Source organism: Centropristis striata, chromosome 7 (assembly GCF_030273125.1).
Source record: "Centropristis striata isolate RG_2023a ecotype Rhode Island chromosome 7, C.striata_1.0, whole genome shotgun sequence".
NCBI classification, from domain to species: domain Eukaryota; kingdom Metazoa; phylum Chordata; class Actinopteri; order Perciformes; family Serranidae; genus Centropristis; species Centropristis striata.
In genome coordinates this window covers 18,377,867-18,398,705 of record NC_081523.1, presented here as the reverse complement: position 1 = coordinate 18,398,705, position 20,839 = coordinate 18,377,867, and the positions used below count along the sequence as shown (strand labels likewise).

The following is a 20,839-nucleotide window of genomic DNA, read 5'->3' as shown; positions in this document are numbered from 1 at the left end:
CTAACTTAGCACAATAATGCAACCAAACACTGACATGACATTGACTGCGTTTTCACTAACCCAATTACTAAAAACTGTATACAGTCCCAAGCATTTTTCACATCCCTTCAGATTCTTCTCGTGTCATAGAGGTGCAACAGCATTAAAGTAAAAAATAAAGTTTGCTTTCTAAGGTGAACACCTCTGCTTGATAACTGTACTGCTCAGCCAAACAAGACATTGATTTATCAGTATGTTTTATTTACCATTTAAGACCTTCAGACTTCCAGTTTATCAAGTCTCTGCTGAACAGTTTCATACCCAGTGCTGTCTGTTACAGCATGTGTTATGTTATGTCTAGTTGTCATTCTTGTTATTATCACTCTGACTGTTGTCTTTTGATTTCTAGGTAACTCAGTCTCTGTTGGATAACAGTGACACCATGAACCTTCGCAATCAGAGCTTGGCCCGAACACGAGATCCTTCCTGTACTGCTCACGGATCCTTCAACAACCAGGGAGGACACCTCATCGTACCCAACTCTGGTGAATTTTCTACACACACCTCACAGCTGATCATACATCTGGTTACCATCTCATGATTATGTGGTAACCATAGTGATTTCTTACTGTCTGTTCAGGATAAAAAGTGGAGGTAGCCACTGTGATCTCACCCACTACCTTGCTTACCTTTTTGAAGCCTTGAGTTGCTTTTTTTCTTTTTTTGGAGCGAGAAATTATCTTATCTTGACAAGAGGTTGGAGCGTGGGAGAAGTGATGGGTATATAATTACCAGCTAATGCTAGCTAGCTAACTCGGAAGGCAAGGTTGCAACCATGATATTTATTTGGATGCTAATTTAACAAGCCTAAAACAAAATGTTCTTACCAGAAAAATGAAAAGCCAATTCCTTAGTGTATTTTCAGCATCCAAAATGTTAGTTATAACTTTAAAATAAATAAATCAAAATACACTTTGAAAAGGTTAAAGGTCTAAAATAAAAACGCACATTACCCCATGGCAGCAGCCTGTCAATAACAATGTTGCGCTGGCTTAAATTATACCTTGCTTTATCTTCTATTTTAATACCTACTTTACTACTTTAACTAGCTATTGAGATCAGAAACTCATTCTGAAAATGTTTACTGAGGTCATAAATTAAGTGAGTAGGGTCATTTCTCATAGACTTCTATACAATCAGACTTCTTTGCAACCAAAGTGGTCGCCTCCTGCTGGTTATTAGAAAGAATGCAGGTTTAAAGCACTTCAGCTTTGGCCTCACTGTACACTTTTTTTGACACTCTTTAGACAGGACTCAGATTGGTGATTAAATAAATAAATAAATGCATAATGCATTGCATTATATTGAAAGCTATAGAATGCATTTAAGTAAATCCTGACTAAAAAGAAGTGTCAGAGTTTTAAAGAAGATCAAACCCATCTCCTGCACTAAAAGCTGACCACATCATGAGTGCAGAGCTAATACTGCATAGTCAACATAATACAAAAAACAGCCTTGGGATCATCTCCAGCTTCTCAGGTTTAAAAAAAAAGTAAGAAAAAAAAAACTTTCAGTAGACTTATGTTAGGATTTAAAAGCAGTGGGCAGGCAGAAATAATGAATAATGTAACCCGCTGATAGGAAGCTGCTCTCAGAAGCTATAAAACATCCCAGCACAATTCACTTGATGATATATTTAAGAGAAAGTTTTACACGGGTTGGCTTTAAAAATGATTATTCAATAATTAATCATAATGATAAAGTGATAATGGGTTACACATTCAATAATTCAGTTGTGCATGGTGAAATTAATAAATCCAGTGATGAAACCCATATTTCTGCCTCTATCCATCCTGCTTCCTCTGTCCTTCTTCCTGCAGGTGTGAGTTTGTTGGTTCCAGCGGGTGCTGTTCCTCAGGGCAGGGTGTACGAGATGTATGTGACTGTGCACAGGAAGGACAGCTTGAGGTAAGTTTTGTCTCCATTTTTCCCTCACTTTTCCTCTCTTTGGTGTTTGTGTTTCTCTGTGTTGTTCCCTGTTGTCCCCATTTTTTTTCTCTTCATCTCTGCGTCTCCCTCTGTTCTTTTTGTTTCTTTGTTTTTCTTTGTCTACACTTCTCTGTCTCTCTCCTGGGCGCTGGCTTCTCAGACCTGTTTGTATGACTGCGTAGGGAGGCTTTCACAGTGTGACATGGGCTTAGGATGCACAGAAGTGGATGAATCAGTATTATTTATAGTATATGGCGCATCTATGCCCACATTTTCCTCTAGTGATTCATTTAGATGAGGTCAGTTAATACCACAGATTTCCTCTATAAGTGACAGGATTAAAGTTGAGAAGATTATGAGAGAATTTTTTACACATTAATTATTACCTACTTAACATTATAATCTGCACAGTAATCCACAGAATTTAATCAGTGTTTTCTACATTTTAGAATCATGGGCTCTACATTGGGTAATAGCACTTACAGCCATTATTTTAAGATGTGTGAAACTAATGTTGACTGCAGTGCGACAACAGCTTTTTGCTCACTTCATGCCCTGTTATAGATCCAAAAAACAAACACCAAGCTTTTGACAGCATATGCAAAGAGATTGCTGTTTCCACAGTAACTAACAGATTAGTGGTTATTTTTGGGATTACTGTAATCCTGTTACATGTACTATAATCCTTTACTCCCAAACCCTGTGCATGAGTGAGGTAAAGCTCTCTGTGGGACATGAGAGAGACAAGGGAGAAAATGTCAATAATGCAGCTGCTGTGTTCAATTCTCATCCATGCACATCTGGGGAAATTATCACCAGTCTATCTTAAAGTGACCTGGCCCCCAAAAAATACTTAAAGTATGGCACCACTGTGAATGCATGTGCATGCAAAAGGAAAATAAAAATATACGTCTCTATCTCTGCCAGGCCTAAGCCAAGAGGAGATCATGCATTCGATCATGCATGCATGTATCTATCAATCTGTCTGTCCACAACTTTTGACAGCTAATCTCTCATACTACTGGACCACCCAGGCTCATATTGTGTTGTGCACATTAAAGGCTGCAAGAACCTTCATGGTTGATTCAAAGTTTTTAAGAAAAACTGTTACCCAGTCTTACCTAATCTGGCCACATTTTGCCTGTACAGATTAATTTCATACCTGATAAGTTTTAAAGTTAGACATAATAAAAGATTAATAAACCATTGTTATCTTCGCCACCATCTTGCAGTAAAGGAGCTGATCCTGTAGGACAACAAAAATGTTGCGGGAGTGGTCAGTTTTAACTTTGCTGTGGGGGAGGGAGCAAGCGAAATGTTTGTGGACGTGGGCAGTAGTTCACACACAAACACACACACACACACACACACACACACACACTCTCTGTGGGGGCAGGTGGCAGAAGAATACACAAACACTGCGGGAGTGGGCGGTAATGGCCAGAAATCCAACGGAAGGGGGGAAGATTAACAAAACAGTACGGGGCAAGGACAGTTGAGTGAGATTCAGCTATTCATTCATTTGTTAGGGGACAGGGAGGCACACCTGCCGTTATACTGAGTGCACTTTTTTAGTTTTATACCGTTAACTTCAAAGAGAGAGAGATTATTTTATTGGATAGAGTCAGTATGTATCCTGATGAGTTGTTCTGTTCAGTATGTCTGTGTTTTATCTTTTTTGCACAAACAGCTGAAACATTTCTATCAGCAGCTAATGATGAATGTGAAATCCGTCTGTAAAGCCAAACAATTCTCACAACCCAAAAATAAAATCAGTTCACTGTCACTGTAGTGTGCTGGCAAAATGTTCAGAAAGTCTAACAACTGGGCAAATAAAACCAGTAGTAGTAACTACATGGGTTAATACCAATACAAGTGGTAAGTGAGGAAATGTGTTCTTTAATAATTTGGATGAACTAACTCTTTAAAGCCCCTACAAGACATGAGCTTTAGAACACCTATTACAGTTTGTTCATGTATTCCATCCCATGCATCCAGTCTGGCTTCTCCCCGATCAATAGAAGTCAATAAGAATTAGGCCCCCTGCAGTGCGCTACAGTATTTCTAAGAGTCAAACCTCTAGTCTGTCCTCTGCCTCCTCTCAGTCAATAGCTGGCTAGCAAAATCACATAGCTACATTGACTTGCCTCTACAACAGTTGGCAAGCCAGAATCGTGTGGTTTATCTCATTGAGAAAGCAAGGTGTCTGTTTTCCTGCTTTCTCTTTATTTGTATGATGGAGATACACAATGTTCCAAATCAATAACACTCTAATTCATTAAGGGGTGACCCCTGCATTAGTAAGTCAGAGGGTGCTGTTATAGTTTGAGTCTTACTGTTTTTATTTGTTAGCTTCTGCTACCCATGTGAACCCATCAGGAGTCAATAATGAGCTCCAACCGTTGAATCAATAATACTGCTAAGGATTAGTCCCCCCCCCCCGACACAAGGTCTGCTGAAAAAAAAAGCTGTTAAAATTAAGATCCATCTCCTCTGTCTCCCAGTCAATAAATATCTCCAGCAACATGAGGCAAGAAAATGACTGGATAATGGATTACACAGGAGAATACAAACATTTTAATATCTGTTTAGATGTTTATCTATTGTTAAAGAATGTGGGGTTACCTTTCCATCTACTAATCTACTAATGAAAGAATGCTAATAAATAATAGATGGTAATCACTGTGTAGAGTGATGGAAAAAGTATTCAGATCTTTTACTTGAGTATAAGCACAAATACTGAAAATACTGAACTACAAGTAACAGTCCTGCTACAAAGCCTTACCTAAATTAAAGTATGTAAAAAGCATGTATTATCAGCACAATGTACTTAAGCTGATGCACGATAAGTAAAAGTGTTCATTGTGCAGTAAAATGTTTCCTCTGTGTTTTACTATTTTGTATGATTTTTAGTAATATCACTACTGCATGTGTGCATTTTACTGATGTAGATGTTTATGTTTGTGCCTGTTGTAACTCCTTTATATGCTGTTAAGAAGTTTAATCAGCAGCAGTGCATCATATTCAATAAGATCATTATATGATTGTCCTGTCGGAACCATGTCAACTTTTTGTGAGAAAGAGAACCCTGGTTTCAGATTTGTGATGATGCTTTTTCCAGCTGATCCAAGAGGCTTTTCAATAGTTTATTTACCTAAGAAGAAATAGGAGAACACATGAAGGAACATTTCATTGTTAAGTTTATCAGAAACATTCAAATTCCGACAAATCTGTTGAAACATGATTTTCACTTGACATTTTATGAAATTGTATGCATAAGTAAATATCCCTCTAAAAAGTAACCAAAGCTCATGCACATGCACTAAAGCTACATGTTCATTATTTACTTCTGAGATGTATTGCGTAAAAGTATAAAGTTGCATCAAAGAGAAATACTCAACTTCTTTACTTGAGGTAAAAATGTGTACTTAAGTACAATACTTAATTTCATTCCACCACCAACTACATATTATCTCATAATTATTCACATTAGGACCTGCAGTGTTCTGTTTCTGTGCTGTGGCACACATTAGTTTGAAAGGGTTTTAATTTACTGTAAAAAGCAGTAGAGCCTGTAACCAGTAGTCATTTATTTACTGCCCAGGAGCTGTGAACTACTGACTCCAGCTGAGGCCCAGCTGCAGCCCTGCTGACTACACTAATCATCCTCTGATTGAATTTCTGTGCTCCTCTGCTCTGATCTGCTTTATTCCCTGATATTCTCACATTCTCTAAGCAAGTCTATCTTACTCAAACCTATCTGCCCACCTCTCTTTTTTATCATGCCCGCTGCATTTTTCCATATATGAACATTATTAAAAAAATAGACCAGAAGTGAAATCAATACAGCTTTCTGCAGTTGATGCTCCCACTGACTGGTAGCCAACAGTGCAGCCCTCCTGTCGTTTTTTCTAAAGAATCATCTCACCTCTGTGTTATCTGTCTTTTCCAGACCCCCGGTGGAGGACATCCAGACAGTGCTGAGCCCAGTGGTGAGTTGTGGACCTCCAGGAGCCCTGCTGACCAGACCAGTGATCCTCACCATCCACCACTGTGCTGACAATGTCCAGGAAGACTGGCTCATACAGCTGAAGAACCAACTGGCCATGGGAGAGTGGGAGGTGATTGTTCAACAGTGCATCTTTTGTGTTTGTTGCTTTTTTTCAGTGAGTTAAAATGTGCAACTTTTAATTTTAAACCTTCAGAGAGAAAAGCTGTCACTTTGTTTCCAGCAAATAGTGACAAATGAGATGCACAAACGTGTACACATACAGCACCTTAATAATGAAAACATAAAGAAGTTTGCACATAATGTATTTTCCACAAAATAAACATGCACCTGTACAGAGAAATCATTAATACACAGTTATGTGTACAGTGTGACTCAAACAGCATGTGCACACATGCATGCACACATCGTCTTCTCCCAGAAGAATAGCCTGCATTGAACATACACACATGCAGTGAAGGAGGGAGAGGAAAAGAAAGGAAAGGAGAGAAAATTCAGTAAACACGAAGTGCCTACAGGCTAGTAGACAAGCAGGGGGTTGAAGACTCCTATCAGAAGCAATTTGTTATGCTCCTGCCATCCTCCTCTTCTCTCATCTTTCTTCTTATGTTTCTATCCCTCCTTTTTTTCTACCCTTCTCTCTCTCCCTCCTCCCGTGTCCCTCAGCATGAAGTCTCTACCTCAGCAATCTGCTTCTGTGTGTGCGTGACTGCGTATGTATGCGTGTTTGTCTGTTTCTTGTGTGTGTGCGTGCGTGTGTGTTTCCTTGTGTGTGGGTGTGGGTGATAAGGCTGTCTTGCAGCATCACTGTGTCTACAAGGCCCCCGTATGCTGTCTTCTGTTGCTTATCACAGCTCAACACAATGTCTCTGCACAATTAGCCATGCATAAGATTCTGTGTGTGTGTCTTTGTGCGTGTATGTGCGAGTGAGAGAGGAAGAGAGAGACAGACAGAAGGGGTTGGGTGCAGAGTGGGTAAAGACGAGAAAAATGAAAAGTGGAATTTCATCAGGAAGTCGATTTGTTTTTCTCTTATTGCAGTAGCACATCCATTTCCCATCTGAAAGTTTTCCCCAAAACAGGGAGAAGAAGGTAATTGAATTCCCCTCACATCAGGGGGGAGAAGCCACGGTTGTGATTACCAGTAATAACAGATTCATACCATATTGCTTTCCTACCTCTTTGTATTGATTCAGCGTGCTCATCTGTAGGAACACGGCTCCCCATGAACTGTAGTTCAGAACTCAATATTTGTATCACACGTGTTTGTAGAACAGAACCATGCTGCAGGGACATGCACACATAATTACTCACAGTCAAACACATAAACATATATGTGCACAGCTAATCGAAGAGTCGGTAATTATATGAAAAGAGCCAGTGCATCCTCGCTCAACCCGAAGAGCCATATGGATTTGCCATAACTCCAACTGTGACAGAGAGCTGTAGAAATGATATGAGCAACCGCCAGCAGATAATCACAGTGGGATTGGACACACGTCACAGACAGCAGCTACAAACAAGTGTTGTCATCCTCCTTGATTTACTTTCAGAAGTCATATGTACAACCCAGACATGATTTTACATTTCAATAAAGTGTCTCGACACAAATAAAGGATTCTGCAGTGTGGTATATCAGAAATCCAATAACTGTTTTTCGAAGATGAATTACTGGACTAACAAGAGAAGTCACAAACTGTTTATTGCCTTATTAAAAAGATCCACAAGACAACATTGTTCAAACTCAACATTTGCAGTTGGGCTTTCTTTTGCTTAACAATGATTTCTGTAAAGTTAACACAGCTCTGCATGCATCAGTAATGGCGCTGCATGGAAAAATACCTGTTTATAGCAACAGAGGAATGTCACTTAGAAAGCACAGCCTGATTATTCAGGAGTTGTTTGCATTAGTGAAAATGGCTCCAACTGCAGGTCCAGTTGTGTCTGTTATGTTAACAGAGAGAATGTGGCTTAATCCCCGTAAATTCTCAAATAAAGCCAGTATTCAAATAATGCCCAGGTCTCACTAAAAGCAGTCTGCACGGGCAAATAAAGGCTGTTCCCAAATAAAGAGGGGAAAATTACCTGGAGTGAGGCTCACCTTGTAAACTCAGAACTCAACATTTCCCATTTCCACTCTTCCTCTTAAAAGCTTTGGTTTGCATATGGATTGTATGAACATGAACCAATTTAATTGCAAAGACATAATTGTTATTATTGCTATAAATTGCATTTTTGTGTGAAATCATTCTCATTATCTTCGGAGTGAAGTCATATTAGATAAATCTGGTGTGCCCTTCCAGAGGCTGCATCTCAAGGACAAAATACCATGTTGGCATCTGATTGGCTGGAAGGGAGTGACATATCTGAAAGCTCATGTCACTTGCATATATGATACTTAATGGATCCGTCTGCTCTAGGTTTCTTGACTTGACAAAAGAGAATGGGAGAGTAAAAATGTGTTGACTCAGCAGAGAACATTTAATAAGAAAATTAATCTACAACAGAATACATATTGAAAGGCAATACAGAATGCATGAAAAGTGAACTGAATTATATTCCATAACATTTTTATATTTGGAATTATTGTGCCTGAATGTTGTGTAATGTTTAAACAAAACCTACACAATTGTTTTCTCTATCGAGCACTAAGTTATGTTGTGTTCATATATGTTGATGATTGTATGTTGTTTAGACAGATATGTTGTCACATTTATGAAATTATGGCACTGATTTAATGTAAAACAGACCGAGTGTGCTTTGAAAGCAGCAAGTCATTGCTGCTGCAAGAGATTTTATTAAAAAATAGAACTACTTACTAACACAATACAGCAGTTAATGAAAATAGAGAATTGATTTTGAAGGTTGTCTGTCTTAAATAAAGCCCTAGATCTCTCTTCAAATGGAACATTTACACTATGCCAGTCTCAGCCACCCATCATAGACCCAGCATGACACAACGTTTCAAAATGTGTGTGACTTTGTGTGTGTATGACTCCTACAGGATGTCGTTGTAGTGGGAGAGGAAAACTTCACCACCCCCTGCTATGTGCAGATGGACTCGGAGGCATGTCACATCCTAACAGAGACACTGGGGACTTACTGCCTGGTGGGCCAGTCAGTCTGCAAGGCAGCCGCCAAGAGACTCAAACTGGCTGTTTTCGGACCCGTCTCCTGCACAACTCTGGACTATCACATCAGGGTCTATTGTCTGGACGACACACAGGATGCACTTAAGGTAAAGTATTGAAACTAAATGCATTGAACCCAATAGTCCTTTTGTTTAGTTGTGCTTTAATACATTTATATTGCATTAACCTGAATGAGCACGCATAAACTTATGTATGCCGTTCTGTAGGGGAGGCCAAGGGATCTCCTGACACTTGGATGGCATCTATCCATGTACCATGGATGGATGATTCTGTGATTCAAGATGCAATATGTATCTATAAGCATGATTGCTTTTCCAATGTCTTTAATAACTTTAAAAGTAAAAAATCAATGCATAAAATTTTAGGCCAAGTATTTTATTGTGTTCTCTATTCCTGTGAGGGGTTTTATTCTCTCTTGGATCACCCATGCACAATCTGTTCTTGGTCATTTGCATTTGAAATACAAACATTATAGCTTGAATGGAAGTGATTGTCTAGAGTCATAAATAGAAGTTTTCTCACCTCTAGTCTTCTGGAAGTGAGCTGAGAAGCGGTAAACAAAACAGGGTCAACCAATGTCAGAATAACGACGCTTTAGAATTTAAACACATTCAAAGCACTGGAGGGACCATCTGATATGGGAGATTAACATTGGTAATTTATGCATGCAATGATAAGTCAAGTGTCAGTGTGGCACATAGACATGCACACGCACACGCAAACATCCACGCACACTCAGTTTTAACATTTCAAACAGCCAATTGTAGCATGAAAACAAAGTTCATAGGGGGACTTTTTAATGATGGAGACTTTGTGTAGTATAATTGATCGGTTTGCGTTTCAAAGGGAAAGTCTCTGCTGTATATCTACAGTAGAGCTGCTGCGTAGGAAGATGATGGGAAGGAGGAATTGATTATTTTGAAAAGGTTGTAGGAGGCATTAGAAGTCATACTAATAACTTATTCTTCCATTGCAAACTATTTGTGTGTCTGTGTGTGTTCATTTATTCATTTAGGTGTATGTGTGCAATTCATGAGCCTGTAAATATGTTGATGTTATCAAATGTGTGTGTTTCCCATTATGCATCTGTAGGGCACAGATACGTTGTTAGGACTCTCTTGATGTGGGCTTACTTGATATACAGGAGTCAATTTGAAAAGGATGAGCAAAATCCCCACAGGACTGTTTGCAATGTATTATTAAAATAGCTGCAGCACAGCAAAGTAAAATGTGCTGCTTGCTTTGGTTCGCAAAATGGAAAAAGCCATCAAATGGACAGTATTAGTTTTACATTGACTGATTCATTTTGATTCAATTAATAACATCTTAACACATTAAGTGCAGTGCATCCACTTTTGAATCTGTCCTGAGTGAGGTGGTCGTTACAGTATCCTTATGACTTTAATCAGAGTGCACAAGGAAAAGTCCTGATTATTGTCTTGCCAAGCACAAAGAGAAGGTGATTAAAAGACAAATATGGGCTGCAAAATAATTTATCAAACAATCAGTACAACACTACTTCCCTGGGTTTTATTTTCATAAGTAATACAATGCATTGAAGTCATCTTCTAATGTCAGTATAAGTAATTTAATCTTATATTTAAGATATGCTTCATTTCCCACATCTCACAATAGCAGTACTTTGGCTGGTGGTGCATTATTAATCAAGGTTTTTATTGAGCATCTTAATGTTTCTTTAGAGCTGAGTGCAGTTAGCAGAGCTAAGCTTTGCTTAAATTCAGGGAATACAACTACCGAGCTCTGTGATGATACCTTAATGAAAACTTTCATATGTTTCAAGTGTTTCATAGTGCAGTGTACTTTACGGCAACATTCAATGCAGTATTGTCTTCAGTTATTATGCAAGATGAGTTTAAGGCTTTCTATCTATCACCTCTAATGCTGTATGAAAAATGAATAGCTCACTGAGCAAGATAGAAGCAAAGTTAAGGAGGAAATTTGAAGTCAGGTTTTTTTTTTTTTGTGTGTGTGTGTAGGAGGTTCTTCAGATGGAGACCCAGATGGGAGGGAAGCTTCTGGATGAGCCAAAGACCCTGAACTTTAAAGACAGCACACACAATCTGAGACTGTCAATCCATGACGTGCCGCACACACACTGGAAGAGCAAACTCATCGCAAAGTATCAGGTGAGAAGGATATGCACATACATACCCATATGCACTTCAAGGTGCCCAATATTTTAGTGATCTTCCTAGACACAGCAAATATCACAGTTTATCATACTACTACAACCATTTCTTTATCAGTTACTCACCCCGTGTTTTCTTGAATTCTTGTTTTTCTCACATGCCTCTGCTGTGAACAGATTATCTGTAAATGCAGTAAATCCTTGATGAATTGAAGTAATTTCAAATTAAAAATCCTTCCACTTAAACAGTCTTTCACTTGTACTGGCATGCTACTCAGCCAGAGTCCGGAGAAATCATTTAAGCAAACAAACTTAGAATGAAAAAGATCATCCAGATTCCATGTTTTGAGAAAAGCAACATAGTTTCCTGGAAATCTGATAATAAATCAATAATATGCTTATGACTTGTGCTTTTTCTAGGAGATCCCATTCTACCAGGTGTGGAGTGGCAGTCAGAGAACTCTTCACTGTACCTTCACCCTGGAGAGACTGAGCCCAGCCACCACAGATTTGAACTGCAAACTGTGTGTACGGCAGGTGGAGGGTGAAGGACAGATCTTTCAGCTCAGTAACACACTGGAGGAGGTAAGCGTGTAAAAAAACACACACAGCAAAACTAAGATGCTGTTTATTGGGTATTTGCTGTATGTAGGAGAAGACTGGCTGAGGACATACTGAGGGATAAAGTGATGAATACTAAAGGAGATGAACACAGTCAGAGAGAGAAAGGGAGAGAAAGGGAGAGAGGCTCCTTCTGCCAACTTCTACATTCCCGTACTAAAGGTCCGAAAGTCACCAAGTTTTTCTTTATCTGTCAGACAGTCAAGGCTCCTGCTATGGTTCTGTGACTCTGTTCAATCATTCATACAGGGGCTAGAGGTCACATAACACGAGTGGAATAACTCGTCTTTGATTTTTCTAGTCCATGTAACCGCAAAGTCCCTGAATGTGTGTGTGTCTGTGTTCGTGTGAACAGTTTTGGTCGAAGGTCAGAGAGTTCTTTTAAAATGTCACTGCTTTGAATTCTCCCACGATGTTCACAGGTGATAGCGTTGCACTTAAGAATTTTTTAACCCTTGTTTAACCATATAAGTTGATTTTTGACTGCATATAGAGGAACAGCTTCAGCAGCAGGGGGGTAGCACATATTTTGTCCCTAGTATGTAGTGAATCTAGAAGAGTTTGAGTTGTATAAGTGTTTCAGTGTATCTCCAGTTAACAAAGCTGATACATCCTGCTGTCTGAGCCATCCTGGCACCACTTTTATGTCAACATGTCCAGACTAAAGCACTATAGTGTTTGTGTGTGGGTTCATTTGTTAATTTAAGTGTTTGTGTAAAGTCAAAGTGCCAGACAGATGCTGGTTTATTGAAGCCAATACTGGTATACAAAAGTTAATAAAGTGAGGTTTTTTGTTTTTATGACAAATATATACACTGAGGGGAACATTTTTCAGTTGAAAACACTTTTTAATGTTCTCAGGTAGAAAGATTATGTCCTCCAGCACCACATTGGTGCTTTCATGGATCAGATTGACACATCTGATATATCTGTAGTGAGCTAATATTTGCTAATATCTGCTGTAGAACACAGGGATGTAATGCATCAAGTCACTTCTCAATTCTTCATTTCAAATGTTTAATTATGAACAATCACTTCCAATAAGTACCAAACATAGTGTTACAATGCTTCTTTTCCATATGAAAACACACATTTCAGGACATGGGAAGAACCTACTGTATGACGTCACATCACTTGCAAAGTGTACTCACAAACATAAAAAGTATATTGTAGATTCAAAGTTAGGGCTTCTTTCTTACACATAAGGCCAGGTGCCAGGAATTGTTGTAGTGCTGATTTTAGTTTCCATTGTTAGATATCTTCAGAAGTATTAAGATTTGGCCTGGTTCTATTTATACATTCCACGTATCAATTCTTATTCATAAAAGTGTAGGTTCACTTAAAGAAGTTGTGTACGGCAGGTGGAGCCTTTGTGTCTGAGAGTAAAATGTCCTATGCTGCATTTCTCCTGCACTCCCTAATGTGATTGTTTACTTACTTCATTATACCTTCAGACAAATACAAACAAAACAAAACGAGCTGTGGTTGTGTAACCAGTACACAATGAAAATTAGGACTTCTATTTGGGCAATGACAGTTTTGTCACAACATTAAATATTTTGTGAAGTGATCAGTTGTAATCCATTTTAAATAGGCCATACGTAGTCTTACGAAATAATTACTACGATCAACATGGGATGTTTGGCAACTATGGTAATTAGAGCTGAATAGCTAAAGCAATCTTCGGTGAGTCTCTTTGTGTATGCGTTGAATAAAATGCTGTAGACCCTCAACCAGCCGGCAGCGTTCTACATGTTGAACAATAAAAAGTAAAGCAGGTTTAAAGCATTTATTATTTCGGCAGAGAAACAGAGATGTCCCTTTGCATCAATCATCCAATCTCCAGCAGCAGAGAGCTTTCTGCTGTAAATTGGGGCTAAGTAGACGCAGTAAATAGTAATCATTCACATCAACAGTGGCAGTTGTTGTTTCCCTCTGCCAAGCCACATTCATTAGGCCGCTGCCTCCTTTCAGCCCAGGAGTGGCAGATTAATGGGATGAAGGTTTAGAAAGAGACAGACATCGACAGCGAGAGCAGAGAGAGAGTGCTTGCAAGCAGATCTTTATGTTTGGTTCACTCTTGTATTAATTAGGAGACTTATTTCTAATTGGTCACACTGAAAGCAACAGGAGACAGAAGGACCGACATAGAAATGTGATGGAGTTAACTTTGCCAATGTTGCCACATGGTGCCACACACAATATGATCCATGTTTTCCTCTCAGGGTTTTTAAGTGTGTCGCCCATAGATGCATCTCTTTTCTCCCTTACACGGTACACAACACTATGCAGACACCTAATTTCTTGATGTCTTTACAGGAGGTCCAGTGCATAGACACGTCCCTGATGGACCCTGCCAGTAATATCACAACCTTAGTGGGACCCAATGCCTTTCGCATTCCTTTATCCATCAGACAGAAGCTGTGTGGCAGTCTAGATGCACCACAGACCAGAGGCAATGACTGGAGGATGCTGGCTCACAAACTCAACCTTGACAGGTGACACACACACACACACACAAAGTTTTTTATCATTTATTTCCTTTATGTTGTCCTCAGGCGTTTTGCTTGGTTTGGAACATCATTCAGTCAGAAAACAAATCTTCTATAATAGGATGGCAGCTGATCAAGGTGGCACCACTTCAACAAAAAAGGAAAACCTGAGTCAGTTTATCTGAATTCAAATGTGACTTCAAACCAGGCAGTATAACACAACCCAGTCATATTATTTCTTACCCTAGTTATGAGTGTAATAAATTATTATTAATACAGTTTCAGTAATAATAGTTAGTTACCTCAAAAACAAATAACTGGTTACAACCGTGCTTTACAACTTCCCATTTGTGTATACTGGAGAATGGTGGCAGTTAGATAAATTAAAACAATATTGTGTTAAAAAACACACCAGCATTTAAATTACATTTTCACACACAAGGTAAAAACACAGACATCCTGATGTTAGTTTGCTGTCGCATAACTTTGATGTTTGAGTTGGATGTTAAGTAATGAATAAACAGAAAGGGGATATTGAGAGAAGACAAAGGAGACTGACACCTCAAGAACATCTACTGAGTTTAGTATTTTACTTCCTAGGAGCTATCAGCATATAAACTTGTTCTTCTCTTGTTCATTCACTAGCTCTCCCAGCTGCTGCATGCTACTATACTAGCTGGGAAGCCAAAAAAAAGTTACAATAATGTGTTGCATTAACATAAAATACTCAACACAGAAAAAGCGGTTAAATACTGTACACTAAACCAAACTACAGAACAAATCCCCTCAGTTTCAACTTATTTCATTATTTTTATCCTGCAACCCTGTATAGTTTAAGTAAACTCCCATGCCTCTAGACCGGAAAGGTGCAATTGTCCGTTTGCATCTGACTCACAGGTAGCATTCTCAGTATGTCTGTCCCCAGATGTGTCTGCATGATTCAGTCTGGAGGTTCATTTACCAGCGGCGTGTCTGAGGATAATTGGGCACAAGTGCACCTCATTGTCCCTCCAGACAGCCAGCTCACGGTGTAGTCTGTTAGTCTGGGCACCAAATATTCCCGATCTGTGGGTGAAAAATGGACGGCTAGCCAAATTGTTGTTTACCTCCACATTTCCGCTAAAAGCTACTCTTCAAAAAGGAGCATGATAGCACAGAAATACTAAATTTTATCCTCTCTGCTCTACTAACTGCCACATCATGTCTGCTTGAGTTTTAAGTATGACTCATGCTTTGCCGTCACAGCCTTCTCCCCTCACATTACTTTATTTGTGTATAAACAGTGAAACCGGATATGTGCAAACAAATATATAATTCTGAACATCTATTGCACTGAGACAACTGGTAGAGAAAATGATGGAAACACACGCACAAACATAAAAAGGTGGATCTCAGCTATTGAGTTCACTTAACAGCAGGACACTCCTTATCACATGCTGCAGACAGATGGAGGCTAAGACGGAAAGTGAGGGGGAAAGAAACAAAGTAATAAAGAAAGTGATGAAAATAGCTTATTGGATGTTTTGAGAAAAAAAAGAGGAGAAACTACAGGAGCAGAGACGGAGAGAAGGGAGCACAGGAGTGATGTTCACGTCTCTGGTTGTGTTTAAACAGTACCAGTGTGTGCCAACAGTACAATCACAGGATTTACAGAGGAACAGAAAGTCTCATTTTTATCCCCATGGGACTCAAATCTGATGGCTTTTTCACTTTAAAGCAGCATTGAGATCTTTGTCACAGATGGCTCAGCGTCAGACTTTTCCCTTGCAACCATTGTGTACTTGACTGTCGACAGCTTTAGTATTTACTGTTCCTCTGAAAACTCTTCTCCCTGTGGACTTGTTGGCACAATTTGTGCTCTGACGCAACTTCAAAATGCATTTATTTTTTTATATCAGTTTGAACTGAACATACAGAATGGCACATCTTCTATACAGGATTCACCTGCCACATTTAATTTTGTCCAAAGTCCTTTACTTATTACACTTTATGTGATATGGTACTCAGGACTTAATCAATGATGTTTCTATATAGCTGTTGTCCGATTTAAGGTGCTTTCAATACATTTAAACAAGATTAAAGGTCCTGAAGAGAGAAGTCATGTCCAGCAAAAATCATAGAATGTATAAAAGAAGTGGACATAGCCAGAGTGACGTCGCCCATTGGTTTGTGGACTTCACTTTTGAAGCCTATAGTTCATGCATAGCCATGTTTGCTGGTACCATCTTGTATCTAAACTATGCCTCTATCCTGATTGACAGGTCACCATAGTAGCAATTTGTCTATCATAAGGTAGCCACCACCTGTAGAACACCCTGCTTTATCATCAATTTTACTTGAAATGGGACCATAATTTATAAAATAAACATGGTGCTGTATTGAAGAAGACTTAAAACTAGCAATTAGGACCATAAACTGATTAGGAAAATGTTTACTGGCGTAATAAATCATGTGAGATGTAGGGTCATTTACTCATAGACTTCTATACAATCAGCCAAAACCAGTGGGGTTGACCACTCGGTCATAATAAATAAAAGGAGGTAATTTTTTACCCTTGCATTGCAATATGGGAAAGTAGAAATTGTTCACTTTTCACATAACTTTTTTCTGAATATTTTCAGAATAGTACTTTGTAAACACACCTGTTGAAGATTAAGATGTGTATACGCTTCGATAATTTCTTCCTTCTAATTTGATTTTCAAAAAAGATTTGTTTGCTACAGCCTGTGGCATAAGTATAAAGTTGTTGTTTTCTTATTGTGAATTTGGTGCCTGACGAAACACCAGGACCAAAACATTGGATCTCTAAAAAACTCTCACTTTGTCAGGTCTATAATGTAATATTGACCATATTTTTTTTGTCCCTCTGATCTCTCAGGTACCTGAACTACTTTGCCACTAAGTCCAGTCCGACAGGTGTGATCCTGGACCTGTGGGAGGCCCAGCACTTTCCTGACGGAGACCTAAATGAACTAGCCGCTGTGCTGGAAGAGATGGGTCGTCATGATGGTAACTTTGCCTCCATGACCACAGAACACTGATGGAGCCACATGGTTAACAGACAATGACAGAACTCTGGAGACGATTACACGTACATTCTCTACGGTCAATGCTGCAGCGAGGGCAATGAACGAATTAGATGTGAGCGAAGCACTGGTTAAACACCATGCCAATCATGCCGGCATGGTGACAGCCGAGAAATGCTCGAGCTGGTGCTGGAAACTGTTTGTGTATCTTTGTGCGTTTATTTGAGCAACGTTGCAGTGTTGTGTGTGTGACCGAAGGAGACATGGCCCAACCGACAACACAAACTATCTATCAGGAACAAACAGAACATACACACGCCTAAAAAAAAAAAAAGACTTTGTCTGGTGTAACACTAGTTGTTCTCTTGCTGTTACTTTCTATTGAACAAAGAGAAACAGAGAAAAGAAACAATAGAGGTTCTGACCTTGAAAACCTCTATAGGAATGAAATAGAATCATAAAGGGAGAGAAACTGAACTGATTACAGAAGAGTGGGAGAAGGTAGAGTGACTAAAAGGAGGGGCTGAGTCAGAGACAAGACTCTTTAGTAAGACGTGAGTAAACACAGGGAGAGGCTAAACTGATTATAACAGGGAGGAAGGAGGTGAACATAAAATGATGGAAGAAGCTGTAGGTGATCCTCAGTATGAACAGGATGGAGAACAGATAATGAGAGGGGAGATAAAGAGGTGATCCCTCACTTTTCTTCTTGCAAGCCTTGGCTGTACGTGTTTTTGGCAGTACAGTTTGTTGTCTTTATATCGTTTCTTAGGGAACGCTCTATGTATTCTGCTGTCCATATGTGTGGATCGTTTCCGGCTAACAGATTTGCTACACAGTGACTGTCAATCAAAGGGTCCTGACCAGAAACAAGCCAGAGACAACAAGTTTTCCTTTTTATTTGGCTAACATCACAAGTGATGTTTAAATTTGTGTTTTTTTCCTCCAAAATGTGTGAAGATATTAAATCATTCAGGGACCTGTTCCATAAAACAATTTTACCAAATAAAGCAGGGTTATTTCAGTTAGTCTGACTCATCTTCATTTCATTCAGCAAATTCAACATAGTTCCTGGCAAGTTGTCCTAAAAACTGAGCTTGAGTTTTGCTTTTTGGAGAGGGACAATGTACATAAATCAACATTTGAACAAATGTAAAATGTATTTGTATGTTAGCTTAAAGGCTAGTTTTCTGCATTCTCTTTCAGAATCAGAAACAGAAATACTTTATTGATCCCCAGAGCGGAATTGCTTTTATTACAGTTGTTGCTGTAGAGGAAATAAAAAACAAGTAAGTATGTAAATAAAATAAAGATGTCAGATCATGTCATCATGTTGAATTTTCTTTATAGAATTGAATCAAATGAAAATGAGTCAGACTAACAAACATAACCCTTGTTTATTTGAACAGGCCCCAAGTCACAGGATGTCTAAAAGTCAAAGGTAACTGAACTTGCCGTCCATTTGCCTTTAACTTGTGCCTTTGAAATCCAAAGATGATTCCACTCCTGATGGATGCAAGTAAAATCTCAATTTTCTGTTTTTAGCCATATGGTTGTGATAGACTTGTGTGACTTTCTGTTTTGAGGTATATTTAAGATTGCACTTATGATAAACAGATAAACAGGGCAAAGATGCAGACTGTCACCTATTCATTCTCATTCTCAGTATCCTTTTGATTGTTTTAATGGAGTCAGTTACTCATTTTAAAATTGTATATATATATTTGTTCAAGAAAATAAAATTAAAAAAACAGCCAAAAAAAAAAAAAGTGCATCTGTTAGATAAAATCAAGCTTATCTTGTGCAGTGCTGCTCCTTTCCTCCCAAAGAGAAGTTGTTTGGACAAAGCTGTAGTGCAGATGCAGACTAGATGCAGGGAGGGGAATTCCAGCCATGGCTACCACATTTGGTTAACCACAACCTCAATAACAGGAGTGTCTCTGATAGACTGTCGGGGCTTGTTTCTGGACAGGGTCCAACTCAGAGAAAATGAGGGGAAGGCAAAAAGAGATGAGCTGAAAGTGAAAACACAGGTGTTTTTAGATCCAGTAATATACAAGCTACCATAGATGTGATAGTGAGTTAAATACAGCTGATATCATTCATTACTAAATGTACACAATATACTGATTTAACAATCATATTTTAATTTACTAAAATATATATATAGCCTACATATATATATATATATATTTCTGTCATATTTTCAGTGTCTCGTCATCACAGGATGTCAGTTGTGTTGTCTGCCGTCAGGCCACATGTGATTTCAGTTGTGATCACCTCCATGACTTGATCATGGTCACTAGCACCATCCAGTGGCTTCTGAAGAATAACAGCATTTACAGTTTTTGATCGTCTGAAACGTGTAAATACATGATTATCATTTTCATTCTAATGACCTTTTATTATCATAATTGTTTTTTGTTCAGTGGTCATTATTGTGTTTTTACATTAACTTGTTTTTTTGCCATTTTAATGTTTTTATAGGTGTGAACTATATGGGGGGTTGAAATGTGTAACATATCAGTTAGTTGCCCTTTATCTAAAACAATGTTCTGTCAGCAACTAACATTCCAACTTATGGTGCGTTTGTTGAAAACGTTGCAATTAAGAGCTAAAAGTCAAGATAGCAACTAAAGGGTATGTAAAATGAAGTGTAATATATTTGTGCTTTGGTGAAAAACATTGTGAAGCAGGGCTGGCTTTCAGATGTATGCATAGACTCGGGTCAACAGTGTCTGAGGAAAAGGTGAAACTCCAGAAAGCCGCCTTTGAGGGAAGAAAAACAGCCTTATTTTTAGTGGCTTTTGAATAGCTGTCAGATGCCCCTGGGGACATGAAATCTATTCACCATGTAAAGAACAACATGAACATTCATTTCAAAAGGGAATACATGTAAAATACTCACAAACTAGAGTCAAGATATTTCTGCTCTGAACTATGGAGAGACGCCATATGAAACTGAACATCAGGTATGTAGAGGAGATACTGAGGAGGATACTGTAAAGAAAACTAAGTAGGCAAAGTCTGAGTTAACACCAGTACAAAAGGTCAGATCTTTACCTCTTCATGACAGATTTCATCTTTCAGCTGTCCACACTGGAGAAAACCTTGAGACATTGATTTTACACATTGATTTTGCAGAAATACATGAGTTAAAAAAAAAAATATCTGACCTCTTGTGTCGGTGTAAAACCAGATGAAGACATGCAGGCCTCAAGAAAACGTATTTTTTAATTTTGGACAGCCTTATTATAAATTAAATTAGAAAAGGTGTATGGTTAAATGACGGAGTGGATGTTTTGTATGTTTTCAAATATAACTGCTGATGTCAGATTTGAGGGAATCAAAGGGAAGCGTTGTGTAAGTTTGGAGGATAAAAGCCTAAAAACATCAAGTCATCAATTCAGTATGTTCGCAAA

General features: G+C 38.7%; 1 protein-coding gene across 1 annotated transcript in view; it reads left to right on the top strand.

The window, feature by feature from the left end:
- LOC131974369 (netrin receptor UNC5C-like) overlaps positions 1-20,541 on the top strand; it is a 204,740-nt gene extending 184,199 nt beyond the window's left edge. The window contains exons 11-18 of the mRNA XM_059336650.1: positions 389-524; positions 1,860-1,947; positions 5,921-6,089; positions 8,982-9,215; positions 11,127-11,276; positions 11,699-11,863; positions 14,219-14,397; positions 17,270-20,541. Coding sequence (XP_059192633.1) covers positions 389-524; positions 1,860-1,947; positions 5,921-6,089; positions 8,982-9,215; positions 11,127-11,276; positions 11,699-11,863; positions 14,219-14,397; positions 17,270-17,432 — 1,284 coding nt within the window. The 3' untranslated portion in view covers positions 17,433-20,541. The remainder of the gene's footprint in view (positions 1-388; positions 525-1,859; positions 1,948-5,920; positions 6,090-8,981; positions 9,216-11,126; positions 11,277-11,698; positions 11,864-14,218; positions 14,398-17,269) is intronic.
- The last annotated feature ends 298 nt before the right edge of the window (positions 20,542-20,839 follow it).